The sequence below is a fragment of the Cyphellophora europaea genome (assembly GCF_000365145.1).
Source record: "Cyphellophora europaea CBS 101466 unplaced genomic scaffold supercont1.15, whole genome shotgun sequence".
Lineage (NCBI taxonomy): Eukaryota > Fungi > Ascomycota > Eurotiomycetes > Chaetothyriales > Cyphellophoraceae > Cyphellophora > Cyphellophora europaea.
In genome coordinates this window covers 298,636-316,964 of record NW_008481803.1, presented here as the reverse complement: position 1 = coordinate 316,964, position 18,329 = coordinate 298,636, and the positions used below count along the sequence as shown (strand labels likewise).

General features: G+C 50.3%; 7 protein-coding genes across 7 annotated transcripts; 4 read left to right on the top strand and 3 right to left on the bottom strand.

The window, feature by feature from the left end:
* Positions 1-4: 4 nt before the first annotated feature.
* HMPREF1541_10920 (uncharacterized protein) lies at positions 5-499 on the bottom strand (the record flags this gene model as incomplete). The annotated part of the gene is made up of 1 exon (XM_008715589.1): positions 5-499. The coding sequence occupies one exon, from the start codon at positions 497-499 to the stop codon at positions 5-7; it is 495 nt and encodes a 164-aa protein (XP_008713811.1).
* A 1,502-nt stretch (positions 500-2,001) lies between these two features.
* Positions 2,002-2,148, top strand: HMPREF1541_10919 (uncharacterized protein; the record flags this gene model as incomplete). Its single annotated transcript, XM_008715588.1, has 1 exon — positions 2,002-2,148. The coding sequence occupies one exon, from the start codon at positions 2,002-2,004 to the stop codon at positions 2,146-2,148; it is 147 nt and encodes a 48-aa protein (XP_008713810.1).
* Positions 2,149-3,854: 1,706 nt separating this feature from the next.
* Positions 3,855-5,834, bottom strand: HMPREF1541_10918 (uncharacterized protein; the record flags this gene model as incomplete). Its single annotated transcript, XM_008715587.1, has 1 exon — positions 3,855-5,834. One exon carries the CDS (start codon positions 5,832-5,834, stop codon positions 3,855-3,857), a length of 1,980 nt encoding a protein of 659 aa, XP_008713809.1.
* A 171-nt stretch (positions 5,835-6,005) lies between these two features.
* HMPREF1541_10917 (uncharacterized protein) lies at positions 6,006-7,127 on the bottom strand (the record flags this gene model as incomplete). The annotated part of the gene is made up of 1 exon (XM_008715586.1): positions 6,006-7,127. One exon carries the CDS (start codon positions 7,125-7,127, stop codon positions 6,006-6,008), a length of 1,122 nt encoding a protein of 373 aa, XP_008713808.1.
* A 3,022-nt stretch (positions 7,128-10,149) lies between these two features.
* Positions 10,150-10,764, top strand: HMPREF1541_10916 (uncharacterized protein; the record flags this gene model as incomplete). Its single annotated transcript, XM_008715585.1, has 1 exon — positions 10,150-10,764. The coding sequence occupies one exon, from the start codon at positions 10,150-10,152 to the stop codon at positions 10,762-10,764; it is 615 nt and encodes a 204-aa protein (XP_008713807.1).
* Positions 10,765-12,943: 2,179 nt separating this feature from the next.
* On the top strand, positions 12,944-13,691 carry HMPREF1541_10915 (uncharacterized protein; the record flags this gene model as incomplete). The annotated part of the gene is made up of 2 exons (XM_008715584.1): positions 12,944-13,124; positions 13,180-13,691. 2 exons carry the CDS (start codon positions 12,944-12,946, stop codon positions 13,689-13,691), a joined length of 693 nt encoding a protein of 230 aa, XP_008713806.1.
* Positions 13,692-16,260: 2,569 nt separating this feature from the next.
* HMPREF1541_10914 (uncharacterized protein) lies at positions 16,261-16,635 on the top strand (the record flags this gene model as incomplete). Its single annotated transcript, XM_008715583.1, has 2 exons — positions 16,261-16,480; positions 16,544-16,635. 2 exons carry the CDS (start codon positions 16,261-16,263, stop codon positions 16,633-16,635), a joined length of 312 nt encoding a protein of 103 aa, XP_008713805.1.
* Between the last annotated feature and the right edge of the window lie 1,694 nt (positions 16,636-18,329).

Below are 18,329 nucleotides of genomic sequence, written 5' to 3'. Positions count from 1 at the left end.
TCGATCAGCACTTGCTCTTCGCAGCCATTTGCACATATTGCTCGGTGATTGTCGCATCGGTGTACGAGAGGTCCAAGTGCACCTTGACGATGCGTGGAAACCGAAGGCTCTCAAACCGCGAATTGGGTAAGCGGTCAAAACTCGCGCCCACGACCTCGACCACAAGTGGACGCATGAAGATAGCGGAAGGCGGAGGATGACCTGCAAGCGGAGTCCAAATGCGCGGTGTGAGAGAAGCATCAGCAGGGGATAGATAATGCGCTTTGCCGTATCGGTTGAGGTACCTCATGTCGGCGGTGGTGATAGCCATGCGGGACACGGTGGCAATGATGGTGAAGCTCGGCAGGCTCTGACCATCCTCACTCTCCGCCTTTGTGTCGACACATGCCAGATAGAATGTCGTCCACCACGCCGACATGCCACAATCCGTATCACGGCGCGCTCCTATGACGACCAGATCGGCTGTGTCGCCCAAGCCGGGAATCATGTCCTTCCTCATCTTCACCTGATACCGCTGGTGCCCCTCGTCGTGCTGCCGCCCACATCGGCGAATGCTGATTTTCTAGAGAATCGGAATTCAATCCGTGAGAGTATGCAGCCGTTCTCAGTCTCGCCACTAGGAGGCCGAAGCAGCATTCTTGAGAGATCGGTCATTGCTACTTTCGAAACCGTGCGGGAGTTATTGGCCGGAATTCGGGTTTGTCGTCTTCTTTCGCGGTTTCCATCTATTCGGTTAATCTCTTTAATTGACGCTAAGGCAACGGCAGCCGACGATCGCACGCAGTCTGATCGCAGCAGATGGCGTGGTCATAGAGATACCACGGTGGCCATAGATTTATATCTTCAAGCGATGCAAGAGACTCCGGGCAAGACTTCGGAAAGAGGCCGGGTTCTAGCGTATTGCCGGTTAGGTCGACGTTAGAAGATGCTCGCTGGCCGAGCACCCATCTTGGTATTAATGTTTCCCCAAATTGCGGAGACCATCGTGTACGTTCGTCCAATTTGGGTTGTTTAGAGCTCACAGTCCCCAACAGGCAGAATAATTCCATACGTGACGTGACTCTCCAGGCTCTAGCATCTCGGATTGAGTGTAAACAGTCAAGTCTTATCAAGGCTCTGGAAGTGGCGGGTGAGGACGCTTTTGTTGGGGCCTCGACGACAGCAGGAGCTCTGCTTCTGGCAGGGGACCACAGAGACATTTTCCAAGACTTAAGCGCAGTTCTAAACGAAATACCGCAGGATCTGCTAAACCTGCTTAGTGCTGTATGAGCTTGAGCAAGGCACGTAGACGAGCAGCGGAATAGTTCAATCGGGAGATCTAGCGATGTCAAAGGCGACCTTGGACCGTAAAGCAATCAGAAGTAAGTTTGTCACATTACTTTGCCTACGCCAGGTGGAAAGGATGGCACAAAGCTGCAGGGAGCGGTCCGGGGTTGGTAGGCGCCTTCGTGTGCCACGTATGACCTTCGTCAAATGCAGATGCAACATGTGCATGGTGCGTTTCCGGTCCAGAATTCGGCAGGCAGCAGCGTATGTTCTACGCTTGAAGTACCGATGCATGGCCAACAACGCTCTTCTATTTCCTGCCTTGCTGTTCACTTGGCACGAAGAAGTGCTGATTCCTACAAGACTTGTCAGTTACACCTGATTAGACCATCGCGAAAGCTACTATGTCCACCTTAACGTCTAGCCAGCCATCCCCACAGCTATTTCGGCCAGATCCGTCCAATCGAGAGCTCCACGACTCATTGGGAAATATACCAACCTATATTTTCCGCCTCTATGGACCCACAACCGCGGGGAGGACAACAGAGTTGGAAGTTACCTCACCAGTATGGGTGTATCCACAGAAACACCTGATATCTTGAATGATTCTCTTCCAACGGCACCCCGACGATGCCCGTCGACTCATCTACGATCATCTCCGATGGGGCGACAAGGAGCACGAAGCTACCTGCAACTTGATGTCGTGGACCAGTTCGCTGCTGTTTGCCATACTATATGGGATATACAGAAGTAGCCATGCCAATCTTGGACATGCTCAAGTTCCGAGCCAGGATCTTGAAATTCTCGTCGTCGATACCAAATCCTTTCCTCCTGGTGCTTTCATCCGTGATTTGGACCTCATCGACGCCTTCCCACCGCTGACCCCGGAGCAAATCGAGCTTCGAGATTGGCGCACGCGTTCCAGAAGACGTCTCTACTTCGGTGAATTTTTCTCGCAAGGAAGTTTGAATATACGGGGGCGTTGTGTTCGATCATCCTTGAATGCTTTGATCGATAATGAGGCATTCAACTTGGATACTGCTAGGTCCAGTAGTCCCCGTAATCCTTCGCAAATCAAGACATACAGGTATAAACATCCTTCACTCCTCTAAGGCCTGCTTTACCGTGGGTTGCCGCTGGGAGAAGCACATACGTTGTTGTATCCCCACATTACACATAGTCATTGGCCAGGCCTTTGTGAGAGACTGCATGTGGTATGCTGGAGACATTGACGCCGATATCGCCAGCGGACTACTCGCCGTTGAGGATTTCTTCTTGGAGTGACGAACAGCAAAATCAGTTGTGTGCTGCAAGCGTTTCTGACCCGCTCATGTGCAACTTTTGGTTCACGGAGGCCTTCCGATGGTGCCATCAGGACCCTCTGCCAGAAGAAATGAGTCGGCCAAATGCAGCCATGTCGCTGGCATGCTCGGATCAGATGTGTCGCCTCCGCGACGTAGAGTGTACACTCATATTGTGCTTTTGGCAATCTGACCAAGTTTCCGGCTCGCGTTTGTGCATGACATATTGGTGTAGTCACACAGCTTGCAATTCAGCGCGAGGATGGCACACTAAAGGACGTCGAGAGAAGAGCAAGCACGGATCATTTGAGGCGAAGAACGCCAGCTGGCAGTCTCTTTGACCCTGAACCGCGTTGCAATACAGCCTCATGAAATGATGGTTGCTAGCGCAAGTTTCAGGGCATGCGGCCGCAAGACGACCGCTTCCATGAACCTCGAAGAATGATGATTGGTCGGTTGCGGGTTGGATCGTACGGCCCCTGGTAGGCCATCTTTTAACGCCTCGTTTGCTTTTGCTGAAGAGCTCCTTCGGCGCACGTTGCAGGCTCACAGACGGAATTGATCGCCCAGTAGATTGGGTCATCACCCAAACCGCACGCTGGGACCCATCATGCTACGAGGTGTGCAAGGCTGGTCTGGTTGCCCAGCGGTCACATATCCTGAAACACAATTTTGCTGGTGATGTATTGGCTGACAACTTCTTCCCCTATTGTCGTGGTCTATTTTCAGGGTCAGGGTGGTGCCCGCTGTAAGATCAGCATTCTCTACTTCAACTGTACAGTACCGGCTCAAACACCCCGTTGCAGGTTTCTTTAGGATACGTCCATGCTAGTAGCGGTGGGCTACTGCTCAGCCTATGTCCATCAAAATTTACCAGCAAGCGCACGGACCACACCGGACAAATCGTTACTGTGGTCCTTGCACCTTGGCACGGCAGTAAGTCATCCAGCACAAGACTTGCTCAGGGTTTACGTCTTCGTCACGGACCAATATGAACGTAGCATGTAGTCCATGATTCATGGCCAGAGATGGCCTCTTATGCTAATAGGGGCGCACCTCGTGCGGTGAAGCGCTGCCGTTGTATCGGACGTGACTATGGTTTGATTCCTTTGCTTCGTCACGCAAACAATGGCGCCCGCTCAGAGACTGCTGAAGACGCGTGATTGTGCTTGATTAGAAAGTGCATTACATTATTCAGGTTTGTCCCTTTTCAAAACCCTCATGCTTGCCATGTGTACAGATCCTCTTATTCACGACCTCCTCGCTATCTTTGTGTCGTTGCCGTGATCACTTTGCTGAACATGAAGCAGTTCCCGATGCGAATCTCGAAGTGTCCGGCCGATCTCCGCATTCAGTCAAACGAGACAGCCAGTATTGAAAGCTGGTGTCATCGGCCTCGTTGTCACCGCGTTGACTTCGCTCGGCCATGTGGAGATATTGCTCAGTCGTTGTTGCGTCGCGGAACGATCGGTCCAGGTGAATCTTGACCACACGCGGAAACCGGAGGCTCTCAAATCGGGAGTTTGGCAAACGGTCAAAACCGGCCCCCACCACTTCGACCACGAGAGGGCGCATGAAAATCGCGCTGAGAGGAGGCTGGCCTGTCAGCTCAGTCTCAATGTGAGGAGTGGCAGACCCGTCGAAAGGTGTCAGGTAGTGCGCTTTTCCATGTCGATTGAGGAACCGCATATCTGTAAGGGTAATAGCAGGTCGCGACACGGCAGCAACGATACGGAAGCTATGCAATGTCGGATCGTCTGCGTATTTTGCGGGCGGATCAACACATGCGAGGTACAAAGTCGTCCACCACTCGGATGCGCCATATGTTGCGTCGTGAGCTCCCCCAACGACCACGAGGTCGGCCGCATCGCCTAAGCCTGGGATCATGTCCTTTCTCAATTTCACCTGATGCTGCTGGCGCCCTTCGAGGGTGAAGTAGGGCGCTTCAGAAGGCTTGAATATAAGTCCTTCCCATTGATGAGAAATCGCGTGCGCTAGTCGGTGTGTGATTTGACTAGTTGCATCGTCGCTGCTCATGTCTATCTGCGTGTATTCACTGATCACAGCAAGTCCTGGCAAAGGACGTACAACATGTGCCAGTCGCTTTCGTCGTTGCACATATGGTTCGAATATGCAATCGACATCATCGAGGAGTAGACAATCAAAGAGCACGATCATCAGATGCTCCTCAGGCAGAGGAGGTGAGTCGCGCCCACAACCAAGACGTCGACCAGCCCGCAGACTGTATCGGCGGATCTTGTAGAACGGCATGATGTCCTGTTGCGCATCATTCCAGACCACCAGCTCACCAATCAGTACACATCTCGTGTTGACTTGACAGTCCTGCTTTCCAATGTTAAGACACTGATGAATCGTAGGAATGAGTGCTGTACGATCTGCGGTCGAGTCCCGTCCACTCTTGGAGAAGATCTTGATATCTGTTTCCCCTGCTGGCAGGCGGCGAACATGGATCTGACAGTATTCTCCGTCATATTTGCGCTCAACACAGACCAGTTGTCGCCCGAGCAGTTGACGACAATGCGGGATGCTTCGGGCTTTTTCAAAAGTGGGACGGCGGATAGCAGTGCCCACCTGTGGTCGCCATTCCGATATTTGCCAGCGTGGCAATCCTGACTCTCTGTCTCTATGGGGAGGCTTCATCAGTGCCACAGCGTCAACGAGACCATCATGTACTTGGAGAGCGGCCCAGAATGCAGGATGGAGTAGATTCATCGCCAGCTCTTCCGGCAATTGGACATGACCTAGATTGCCCAAAATCAATCGGCACATCCATTCTGCTTCCAAGCCACTCATCCGTTGCAGCATTTCAATAAGGCCCTGGCGTGGGCTGTTGCTTTCATGTCGAAACGACGCTCGAATCTCTGGCGACGAGAAAGGGCAGCCAGATGCCAGATGGTCCAGCACGTGATTGATCTCTTCTAACGTGGGTGGACCACGCACGTGTGCAACTTGGCCTCCCTCCTCCACCAGTGTCCGGACAGTAGCAGCAAAGTCTGGAGCACCACAGCTTGATTGCCATTCATGAAGGCGTCGAGCACGACTGTGGCCGACGGACCATGCACGAATGGCAATGTCGGCTAGTGACTTCTCCCGCAAGCCGTACACTCGATCGCGCCGTCGATGAGGGAATAGACAAGATGTCAGAGCCAGCAGGTTCGAGCTGGTCTCCAGGTCGTCTGCGGCGATACTCGACAACCAGGCTCGAATGGTATGTTCACCTCGGTGCTCATCAGCCTGTCCGGCCATCGTTTGCCAGAAGTCGCAAAGCGTCTTGAAATACATACTCAGGTGGAGAAACGTTACAATTAAGGGAGATCAAGCACACAAAAGTAAATTTCGCTCAGCGAACAACAGGCTAGCATGCATGTACGTGTACTGTAGCTGCCTTTCATATTATCTCTTGCCTTAATCTTGGCCTTATTCAGGACCCGGTGAGTAATCTTGGCTGAGCACACGCGCCTTCCTCACATGCCATCGCTCGGCTTGCTGAGCAGAACAGAGCTTCTTGCCCCCGCAGACATTGTACAGCTGAAGGGGTTGGACTTTGTTGGCCAGGGTTTGAGTTGCGCGTCTTGTAATGGTATCCCAGAGCACAATTTGTAGGTGATTGCTCTCATACAATCGACCGTCGGCAAGATAGAGCCATGTGATCAACACCAGTCTTCGTTCATCACCCACCGAGAGCATTCTGATATCATCGACACGCGCCAGGTTGTCTCCTTGTCTAACGTCCGTCTTGCCGTGTAGCTTGATATGAACAAGGTCGCCGCGCCGGAACGTCTCGTCCTGACACGTACAGGTGGAATCGGGTTGAAGATCATGCCAGTTGCGAATATCTCCCCGGAGGCGAGTAACACGGTATTCCTTTGAGTCATTGTCGAAGTGCAAATCGAAGAATCGAATCTGCTCAGGGATATTGTCTACCCTTGATGCGAATTGATTCCCGTTTGTAATCCCCCATGTCTTGCTCCTAGAGTGTACTGCCACTTGTTGAGTTGTTCTGATTCTCTTCGACAGGGTCTGCGAGGAAGGGCTGTGGATTCTTTTAATCCTTTCCGCGGACGGCGCAACAGAAGATATGCTGTTTATCAATTGTTTAGTTACCCGTCCTGCCGGTGATGCACTGGGCGCTTGTGTACTTCGCTCTTCTGTCTCTTTCGTATCCGACCCTTTGTTGAATGGTTCTTTACAGTCTAATTTCTCGTTGTCTGACGCTTCACTGTCTAACCAATCAATGTCTGTGTCTTGTACGTCTGCGTCCTGTGCGTCTGTGTCTTGTGCGTCTGTGTCTTGTGCGTCTGTGTCTTGTGCGTCTGTGTCTTGTGCGTCTGGGTCCTGTGCGTTCGGCGCATGGACCTCGGAATCTTGTACACTCGAAGCTTGCTGTATATCGGCGTGCGTCATCTCCATCCATGGCTGTTCTGCATCATCACGTAAGTCTGCCTGACTGTCGCTACGATGGTTGGAAGCGAGGTCGAAACCTGGCTCCGTGACATTGGGCACAAGATCCTGATACTGCGAATTTTCCAACAGCGTCATTGTTGTCTTGATGGGGTTCTCGGTCGACGATAATGACGACTAGCCAATCATCTGTATTTTCATGTAAAAGTAGTGCCATGGGGCCCTTCTTATGTTTCAAGGCGACCATCAAAAGCCCACGTTGTCTGCTGGTGGTTGGTCTTGGTACTGACACTGCGCGTGGCTGTTGCATTGCGTGGTACAGCCATTTGTTGGTCTATAGCTGTGCTTAAAAGCACACCTCACCACCAGTAGCATCTGCGTGAATCACACAACCACACAACCACACAACCACACAACCACACAACCACACAACCACACAACCACACAACCACACAACCACACTACCACACAACCACACAACCACACGTCTACTTACCAAATCTGCTCATGTACTGCGATTTAACTGCGACCACACTGATAAAGCGCACATGCTGTTATAGCACTACCTATTAGCAGAGTACGAGAAACCGATATTACGTCACAATGATTGAAGATCTTGAGTATCTGGAAGCAACGCTCAGAAATGCCAACCTACGATCCCGTCGCTACGAACGCAACATCCAGAATGCTATTCGTCGTTGCCAAAACCCTTGTCATACACGGTCCAGCATTCTCGAGATATGGTCGTGGACTTTTGATGTCTCCATCGAGACTTTCATCCTCTTTGTGTCTGCCTTTGGCTACGACAGCCTGACACGTCGAACCAGCAGTCTGCCGCGGCTGCTCGCGAAAATGCGAGAGCCCGAGTATCAAGAACGCATCCGTTGTCATCCCGTATTGAAAGAATGGGCAGATTGTCTTCGTGAGCAAGGTAGGACTCTCAGTGAGGTTCGCAAAGACTGCTAGCTTACCGCATCAAAGGTTTCAAGGTTCCTCGTCCAACGAGAAGATGTATAATTCGCCACGTGAACGACCAAGCCACGTCCGTGGCAGATGACATGCTACATAAACTCCGTCAAGACCCAGCATTTCGTCGTCACTTACCAGATCAATGGGACCCCTGCAACATGTCACTTGTTTCCGCACCCAGTCCAAACGTGCAGGAATTATGCGAAGAAAACTGCATCGAAATGCCCAGGATTGTGCCTGCCAATGGAGCATGGGGTCAGACAGGACCGCCTACATTCCATCAAGTGTTTTCCCATGTGTGGAGATCCCCCAAGAAAGGTAAAGTCTTCGTCATCTGGTTCATACCAAACTGACACCTAGTTGATCTGCGGGTTTTTGAGCGCGAAGAATTATCTGAAAAGCCGTCCGTTATGGCAGCATCCGCTTTGTCCCAGCTCATACACCCGGATAACCGAAATCCGGCAAGCATCATCGGCATCGACTTTCCAGATCTGCTGTCTCGATGGAAATTCGGAAGCTGTGCAGAGCTGCACCGCCACGTGACCACCGCTCTTGAGCGAGTTCCGGTCATCAACGTCACTCCTCAATATTCCTATGTCGACCTCCACATTGGTAGTATACGCTTGCCGTTATTTGACTCCTGCTGATGTTCGCAGACTACGGCATGGATGGCATATCAGCAGTTCTGGGGGACTGCCAGAAGCTCATCGTCCTATTTCCCCCGTCTTGTCACAACTTGGGAGTGCTGCAGCGAGAACGCGGTAATCAGGCCAAACTAGCTCGTACAATGCCTCTTCTGGAACATGGCTTAATTGACAGGCTTGATTCCGCCAACGCCGTCTTCATCCCGTCCGGGTGGGCGCATGCGACATTCACCACCAGAGGCGGGTTCCTGGTCTCCATTGACTGTGCCACGAAGAGGACGGTATGGTCATTTTCCCGATACTTACAGTACGGCCTGTACAGTGAGCTTGACAGTAAGCAGCAAGCTGAGTGCTGGTATCTGTTCCTCGATTGCCTGGAATATGCGCTCGCCTGCCATGAAATTTTACTGGCGACCAGGTCCTGGTGTGGTATCGAAAATATGCTCAAAGAGACCACGGATGTGACGTGGAAACGCAAAGCCTCCCAAGTCTGGCGGCAGATGACAGATTCGAGTCCAGGCGCTATGATGGAAGATGGATTGGACAGGGCTCAGCTTCCGATCCACCAGTTTTGGGAGCGGCACTTGTCTTGGCTTAGTGATGAGGGGAATACAAAGCGTCAGATTATGCGCTTAGCATGAAGCATTGCTTTGCCGCTGATTCAGAACGGTTTGGAAGTACACACGGGCATGCAATGCTTTTGTTTCTCACAACGTGGAATAGCTTGAATATGCTGTAGTTACAAATGCGACGACTTGAAGAGAGTGGTCTCGACTCATCCATAAGATGCGGATAGTTTTCAAAGACTATGGCTGCATTTCCTCGACTTGGTTTTGGAAGTTACAGCACGTTCATCAGCTAAGGTACAGTATGCATTGCATGCGCTGTGGTCAATCCAGTCGCAACACTTGCGGCGCACAGCAGCTGCAGCTCGGGAAGCCTTTTCTACGGGACATTAAATAACGCGACTTAGCACTGGGAATAGGGTGATCGATGTAATGCAGGGGACAGTCTCAAGAAGCTCCTTCGGTTTCTTCTTAGCTTTGGACCAAAGGATCGCGCCGTGAGTAGTCCCGATGCTATACTATGCTTTGCTAATACATTCCCGCTTCCGTATAGTTCAGCTAAGCCTCAACAGCTGATTCTCAATCATAGGTTGGTACAAAGGGTAAAGATCTTGTAGGTGGTCAGGGCGTTCTGGATGCCTCCACCCCTTCATCCCTGCTGGGAGTGGAGGTTTCATTTGGGTAGAATTGCACTAAGGTAAATGGAACCAATGGGAATTTGGCCGCGCACTCATTTCGCTTCTCGGCCACCCGACCCACCTGCAATTTTTTGGCCATGTACTATAGTACGGCTTTTGCCCGGAAGGAGTGAAGAAAGGGCGTTGGGGCCGAGCAGTACACATGTATAAAGAGCAAGTCAGCATCTGTAATTGTTTCGTCATTCTCATCGCTAGCCAGCAGCCTGAGGTTAACCCAACTTTCTCAACTCTCGCAATCATTCGGTTAGCCGCGCTGCAGTTTCTCGGCCCCTACCATTGAAACATGGCCCCCGCCTGGCTCGAAAAGTTCATCACGCGCGAGGATGCCACCCCAGACCCGCGACGCAGCTCGGACCAGCCTATTCATGAGATTCGATATACCGCCGTTGCAGAACACCGTCGTATTCTAAGTGTGGCCGGCGGTGGACTACCGCATTACGAACTCAAAAGAGAGTCAGTACTTGGTTCTTGGGGCAGCAAGTGTTACGTTACATCCCCTTCAAACCAAAATGCAGAAGTCGCAGTACTAGACTTCCATGCTTTACCTCGAGCTTTCACTGAGATAAAACTCCTACAACGCAACCACGATATCAAAATAAGCACAAGTAAGCAAAAGTTTATTGCCAGCGGTGGACTTGGCTCTGTATATTGGAAAGGCACCGGTGGAGAGTTGCAAGGCCACGCATCGTGGGAGCTGCGGGATGAGACGAGCCTCGTTATGAGCGTTATGATTGACTCAAACCAGACGAATGGAGTCATTAGCCTCTTTAAGGAGAAACTAGAGGCTGAGACGATAGAGGAGCTCATTATGGTTGGTCTCGCAAAGATTGAGGATTATAAGCATATGTTAAGGGCCTCAAAAAGATCTCTTATCGGTGCCGTCATCAACATGGCCTAAGTTACTATTGCTAGATCAAGATAATACCACAACCACTTAGCCGGCTAGCGTCAGCGTTAAGAGACAGGACTGTCAAGATACGGGACGTGGTTTGTATTAGCAATGGGGCTCCGCAAAATGCACTCATCGATCGAGCTGATGCGATTTCTCCTTCTTTCAAAAGCTTGAGGCTGTTGTCATCTGAACCGAGCATCGGGCTCAACGGCGTGCAACGCTTGCATTTATATGAAGCTTCTGAATATCCCGACGAGACAAACTACCTGGCAGTTTCTTACTGTTGGGACTCCTCGGAACCGGGGCAGATCGTCTCAACTGCAGAACACTACCTCATAAAGACGAAGTTCGGGGCCTGAAAACCGCGGTGCTCCGCCTGGGTCATCCATCGTGCCCTACCTTATGCTCGATTGAAGAACATTCCGTACACCTGGATCGATCAGGAATGTATCGATCAAATCAACGAAGTTGACAAGAAAAGTTATATGAGCTGTATGCATGAAATATTTGCTCGAAGCCAACATTCAGTTGGACTCATGTCAACTGTTATCACATCGCAGGACATGATGGCGGACCTTTATGCACTCTCGACGTTCATCTCGGTGCCACACGACGCATGGTCGTTGAAGAGGATAGCTCGCCACCTGAAGTATATTGGCCGAGACCGGTGGTTCTTCCGAACTTGGACGTCACAAGAGAAACTATCCGCACCGCATATGGTACTGCTGGCCCCATGCCTACATGGAATACGAACATACACTTTCCCTAGCGCCACGGACGAGCATGAAGTCGAAATTTCCTTAGAAAAAATCCTACAGTGGTGTCTCTCGATGGAGTATACCAATCGACGATATTAAATTGATCAGTGAGCTTCGGAGGATCTTTGACGTGGTGAGAGATATCGTAGGATCTACTGATGATGTCATAATATCTCCAGAGATCGAATCTATGGTTCCAGGAAGAGACGAGGGGGCAACAATTTGGCGACAAAGACCTTTACTGTCAAGAGGGTTTGAAGCAACCCTAAAATGTGATAACAGAGTCACAACGGACCGTCTGGCCATTATATCCAATATCTGCCGATTGGAAAAGGCCTTAGACTTGAGGGTGCTTTGCAAGATGACACACAGCTATTCGCTGAGTGTGCTGTGCTTAATGGCTTGTAATGGTGGTTTGCCGGTTCTGATTTCGAAGACAGCTCGGGATCGTGGCGTTAACTTCGAAACCGCACAGGAGGCGACAAATGCTATTCTGGTCGGAAGGGCCGTTTACCCGCTACCTATGAACGCAAGCACCTTTACGGGCTTCACGTTGCGATTGAGTTGCCGCATCTCCGCGGGAGGATACCACGATCGGCGACCCTCGTATCCTAAGGGTTCTAGACCGAGCCCTATGGCGTGATTAGAGTTTCTACGCTAGGGGAATGACTATGCTTGTTGATACTAAGTCTTCATGACCTATTGGAAGGACTTGGTAGGACTATGATCTTGGAAGCATGAGTGACGTGGATTCGGATCACACTGACTATACGAGGAAAGATTCGGTAATCACCAAAATTTGGACGGAAACCATGCCCCGAGGAGAGCGAGGATGCTCGCTGGACTTCGCTTATCATGAGCCAACCATGGCATGTTAGGCTACCTCTGGATGTATCAAGTCTGCTCAATATGTAACCCAGCAGTCTGCATCCGCATCGGGTCTCCATAATGAATCTTGCTCAAATGCAAGAATAACGGAGAGGAAAGCTTGCACGGACATCGCTCGGAGAGTCGGCAAGGCGGATATCGGACGACTCGCCAAGCGAAACTCGGTCTGAGGTTAAAGCTTGTGTCGGCCCCACCCGTTCTAGCGATTCTTCAGGGTCTTTCGTTCCTGATATTATATCTTCAAACCTATCTTGAAGGCGAACGTGGCTTCCTCAGCTGATATGTAGCTGACCCAAAGGCGTGTAGCTGTGTGCTTGTGCCCTTACTGAAAGTCGTAAAGAGTTCAGCCACCGATTAATGACATATCCGCTGCGGTGGTTCTGGATCATACCAAAACGGCAACGATTTATGGCGAGATGTATATCCATGAAGATTCCCCTGCAGTCGCCTTTGGTTACACCAGACATCCGAGTTCTTCAAATCTTGAGCATCATCAAAGTTGCAGGACACAGCCTTAATCAAATTTCTACTCCTTCGTCATGGAAGCCGCCCAGCGCCTATCTGAGCCATGGCCAGAATACATCCCCTCGCCCGAGTTCGTAGCGAGCATGACGATGATGGAACAGGAAACGTCTTGGTACAAACAGTCGACGATGTTTGTCCCGCAGTCTTCTCTTGTACCATACGCCAGCCCTACTCATTCGGAGTCACTGGTTCACTGTAAGACAGCGAGCATTGATCCAAGTCTGACCTTGGTACTAATTGTTGTACTTAGGTACATCGCCATCTGAGTATAGCTCGACGTCTGAGATGTCTGTCTTCGTTCAAATCGACACTCCCAGGCCGACAGATCCTACCCGGCAGAGTCGTTGGCCGGGTCGCTCGAAGGAACACAGTCGAGAACGTCGTAGGCGATCGAAAGTCGCGAACGACGACGATTTTGAACGCGCGAAACTCGCTCACATTACTGCAGAGCGGAGATACAGAGACAACCTGAACCTTCGACTGAGTCAGCTTCGTCAGACCTTGAAGAATGTTGGAGCCGGGACCAGTGGCCGATTTAAAGATGATTCGTCTCGACCTGCAGTGCCCGGGCGCTGTCGATCACTCAAGCGCAAGGAAGACGTGCTTGTGGATGCCATACACTATATCCAAGGAGCGGAGGTGGAAATCGGGCGACTTAAAGCTCAACTTAACGCTCTGAAGCTGGATTCGCAGGAGCTAGACCAAGACTTCAAGAACGCACGAGATAACTTCGTAGCCCAGAATTTGAGGCGCCATGTGTGAGACGCTGTTTATTGATTGCTCCCAAGCTTCTGCGATCTGCATCTTGCCTTGTTGTCGCAGCAATGTGACAAGATTATGAGCGTACACGATGATCTCAGTATGTCTTGCACCGAAGGCTTGCTGGGCTCTCAGCATGTCTTCTGACAAAAGAGCTGCCGCCTGTTCGAGCCTGGAAAGTCGCCGCAAGACTTCTGCTACATCTCCAACACTCAGTCGCGTCAAACATGACGGGCGTCTGCTGCGCCATATCCGGCAAAGCAGTCTCTCCTAGTCCGGAATCAACAGGGGGTCAAATAATAGTGCTCAATACGCGCTGACGGTCAAAAGGGACTAAGCCAGTCTTCTTCCAGGCAGATGCAATATTGGACTGAGTAGAGGCAATCTCCCAGGAACGACTGTGCAACAACAAGAAATGCGGTTTGCCAACGGTTTCAGCGCCACAATAGTAGAGCTGTTCAACTTATTCTCGATAAGCTGTCTTCAGCGTGCCAAACATACCAACATCTGGCGGCTGGAGCTTGTGAGACGTGTGTGATGGCGGGTGACACAATACGATATTATGCTCGAAACAGTACTCCAGCAGATCAGCAGATTCATGCGTTGCAAGCCCATCGTTGATCAGCATCCGTGGGCGTCCTGGGGCACGGTGATGGGTTAAGGGATCGAACACGTTCTTCATCCAGTGCACTCCTCCGGCCACCAAAGTCATCAACGTCGTGAATGTCCAAGTTTCATGGCAAAAACCGGCACAGAGGGTCTGTCCCCCATCCCTGAGTCTAGTTCTGTCGCTGAGATAAGTTCAGGTCAACGTAAATTCCAGATCAAGAACTCGTCGACAGCAATCTCTGGTTGATTCAGGACAAATGTTGAAGGCGAACTTGGATCGAGGAGACTCCGCGTGAACCATGTTGATAATTTTCTCAAAGAACGGGGTAAGATCGATGGCAGCTCTTATTCCCACTATAAAGAACCCGTATTAGCATAATGTAATGAAATTGGTTGTTGGTAGAGGTCAACTTGCTTCCAATCATGATAATATCCCAGTGCTTTTCTTGTAATTTGCATGATATCATATCGAAATTCATCTCAGGTGAAGCAAATAACATCTCCCATTCATATGGAGAAGAGTTCATGTCGTTTTCCATGTACTCAATTCTTCTTTGTATAATTTTGGGATTCCTATCAATCAAGGACACATGGTCAGCCGGCAAGCCCAAGCCGAGTATCGAAGGCATCTTGGAAGGAAAAAGACCTGGACGTTCTAAGACCGACAATCGCTCACAAAGTTGTGGTGGGGATTCGTAAGCTTTCAGCAAGCATCGGACCACTTTATACTATTTCGAGCCATTCCTCCAGCAGTCTCGTGTTCAAGGATATATTGCATTCAAATACACGATTATACCATGAAAAATTTTCTCGAACAAAGTATCCTACCAGGAACTCTATTTTGATAAAGGCGCTGGCAAGGTCGCTATGATACGAGCAAGGTGGATGGATCAATCTCCAGGTAGTTCAGCCGCAATATAAGATATACAAGTCGAAAAAGACATTGCCTTCCCCAAGCTCGGACGCCAAACAATCAGAATTTGGACCGTTCTAAGGCAATGATTCTGACATGTGGAAAAGGAGTAGATGGAGGAAATGCTGTGATACTGGATCACCTGTGCACAGGTGGAAGGCAACGGCCGTCTGCAGCGTCGTTGACATATCCTCAGCCGCTTTACCGGCTTCTCCCAGACTGCCACGTGGGGAATCGAAGACCTTATTTCGGTAGATTCAGCTGTAGTCGACGCTTATCTGCATAAGATGCTGGCATGCCCTGGATGCACGGAGTCGTTCGGACTTGTTTCGGCTCGGCAGGCGGCGGCGTCCATATTCTTGACCGCCCAGAAGTGAAGACGTGAACCAAAATGAAACGCCGTGAAGCGTAGCACCCAGCTCAGCACTCTCGTAGCATCTAACTGAAGCGAGATATGCTTACGGATGGACGGCATTTGTGTAGGAAGATTAGGGAAGCAGTGGCGAGTATTGGTAAGAGACGTGACCAACACAGACTGTGATAGGGAGGCATACAACAGACCTGCTGAGACCGGAATAAGTTGCTCATAGAGAGGTTTGACAGACATCACGATCGGTCTCTGGGTTCACGGCTGTTTCAGCTGATCTGCCATCAGGAAGATTTTCAAAGGCCTAGACTACGCCTCTTTACCCCAAGCTAATATCTCATTCACTTGACAGTAGATGGAACATTGCATATGCAGGTGATAATGGTGTTAAAATTCACTAGGCCTAATAGGGCCTTAGAAACGGGCTGTGAACACGGGAAGGTTGTTCTGTGGCCTTCGTGTGTCCTTTTGGGCAGGTCCCGGCCGGGTCTTGGTACGACTGGCATGAATTGGTTGTCCGGTGACGATGATGCGAAAGGTCTGGAGCTAGATTACGGGCTGAGCCCCGTCAAAGGTAATATAAATATGGAGTAGCATTGCAGGAATTCGTTCTTTATTCTGCAAAACTCTTTTCTTTACCTGACATCTATTCTCTCTATCTCTTCCTCTTTCAACATCACAATATGCCTACCTATACTGTCGTAGAGGGTGATACTCTATGGAAGATCGGAGTATCTCACGGTTTAAGCTTGGACACAGCAACTGAAGAAATGTTTGCCGCAAATCCTCAGCTACATGGCTCTGAAGACCTGCAAATTGGGCAAGTCATTAACATTCCTGGCAATCAAGGTGGTGGACAAGACAATCTTGATCAAGGCGCAGCTTTGAATATTCAGAACCAAGGTGAGAAGTAACTTGTGCAAAACTTCTCAGTGATCATTGACACTGATAAATTGCTTGCAATAGCTCGCCACGAAGCTTCTCAACGAGGGCGTGCACGTAATGACCTAGTTTGGGACAATGACCTGGCCAATGCAGCAGCTCAATGGGCCAACTAATTGGCCAGACGGGGCGAACTTACCCATAGCGGAGTCAGTGGCCAGGGAGAGAACCTGTTTGCAACAACCGGAGATGCTTCCTCCGCAACTGCTTCCCAGAATTGGGTGAACGAGGTCAGTAGTTATCAAGGGCAGCCAGTCGGCCAAGGAGACTTCCATAAATACGGTCATTATACGCAGGTGTGTGGACCCCGACAGTGAAACTTTGTCATTCCGGAGAGAGCGCCCTGTCCATGTCCATGCGCTAATTGCTAACAAATCGGGGAAACAGTGTGTTTGGCCGTCTGCGGAGCGCTTGGGAATAGCCAGCGCTAAAGGAGGAAACGGATGGACATACACTGTGGGCAGGTACAACTCACAACAAGTTACTGGAGCATCCGTCTGGTAAGTCTTCTCCTCCGGGGGAGAGTCATGTGCGGATGACTACTTCGAAGCTAGTAGAATCAGGTCTGCCAGTTTTTGATTTTAGGAGGCCAAAACTTTTTGAACTTGACTTGCCTTCTGTCATACGTGAAGTACTTCTTCTGCCGGCCGATAGATCCACAACATGAACATCCCAAAGGCTGTGAGGATAGCTTGTGCCAGAAACAGTTTAGATGAAACACTTTGGGAATATTACCCATGTCCACTCTTACATGTATCATTAACGGGCCGGTCCTTCAGGAGATCCATTAGGAAGGCCGTAGACAAATCCTAATCAACCGGACTACCGGAGAAGCTCCGCAGCGAGCTCAATTGAGAAACGGGAAGAGCCAAGCTGCTGTCACCAGGCTAGTTGCATTTCCTGTAGGGCTCAGCCAAGCATGACGTCACAATACAGCTTTTACAGTCGTGACTCTCTGTTGCTTTTCGTAATACATCTGTGAGCACTGCTCAAGAGTGTAAAGAACTTTAGATTCTTAAGTGCGATCTAGATCATGCCAACACGCATAAAGTCCATATACAAAGTGTTAGATGTGGACCGAAAACCTGGCTGTATTTTTGTGTAGAATCTCTTAGGACTCTCTTTTTAGAACCTAAAGTTTGTTCTCTTCAAGCTGAGCTTGCCCATTTATTGTAGGACGGTCATCAGCTCCTGATGAGAGCTGTGCTGTTCGCACTGGAAAGCGTCGCGAATCCCTGGCGACTAGAAATAACAGGCAGATGCCATATGGCTTAGCAGATCATTGACCTCTTCTAGTATTGGCGGACCATGCACGTGTGACATTTCGCCCGCTCTCCTCCACTATCGTATGCACCGTAATGGCAAAGTCTGGAGCATTGTGGCTCGACTGCCAGTCACGAAGGCGCTGGGATCGATTACACCCGCTCGGAGGCCAATGTCAGCTGGCAACTTCTCCTGCAGGCCGTACACTTGTCTGCCAAAAGTCCTTGAACAGCAGTACCAGTTTATATGATGTCGAGTAACACATACTGCAAACTTCTACGGTGAGGTGTCTTTCCAATATTGAGCGCGGAAGGTGCCTTGTCCACCTCCAAAGTATATTGTTTTTCAGACCAATCAGAGCAGACTGATGCTCGACAGAATGATCAGCTCCGAAGGAACTCCGACTGCGCCGAACACGCTTGTTCCTTACACTCATTGAAGCTTAGGAACATCAAGTATGCCTGCGGCTAGGCCGAGAGTCGATTCAACTGGGCGTAAGCTATCCCAAAGCTAGAACCAGAAGTCGGACTGTGCTGCGATACATGGA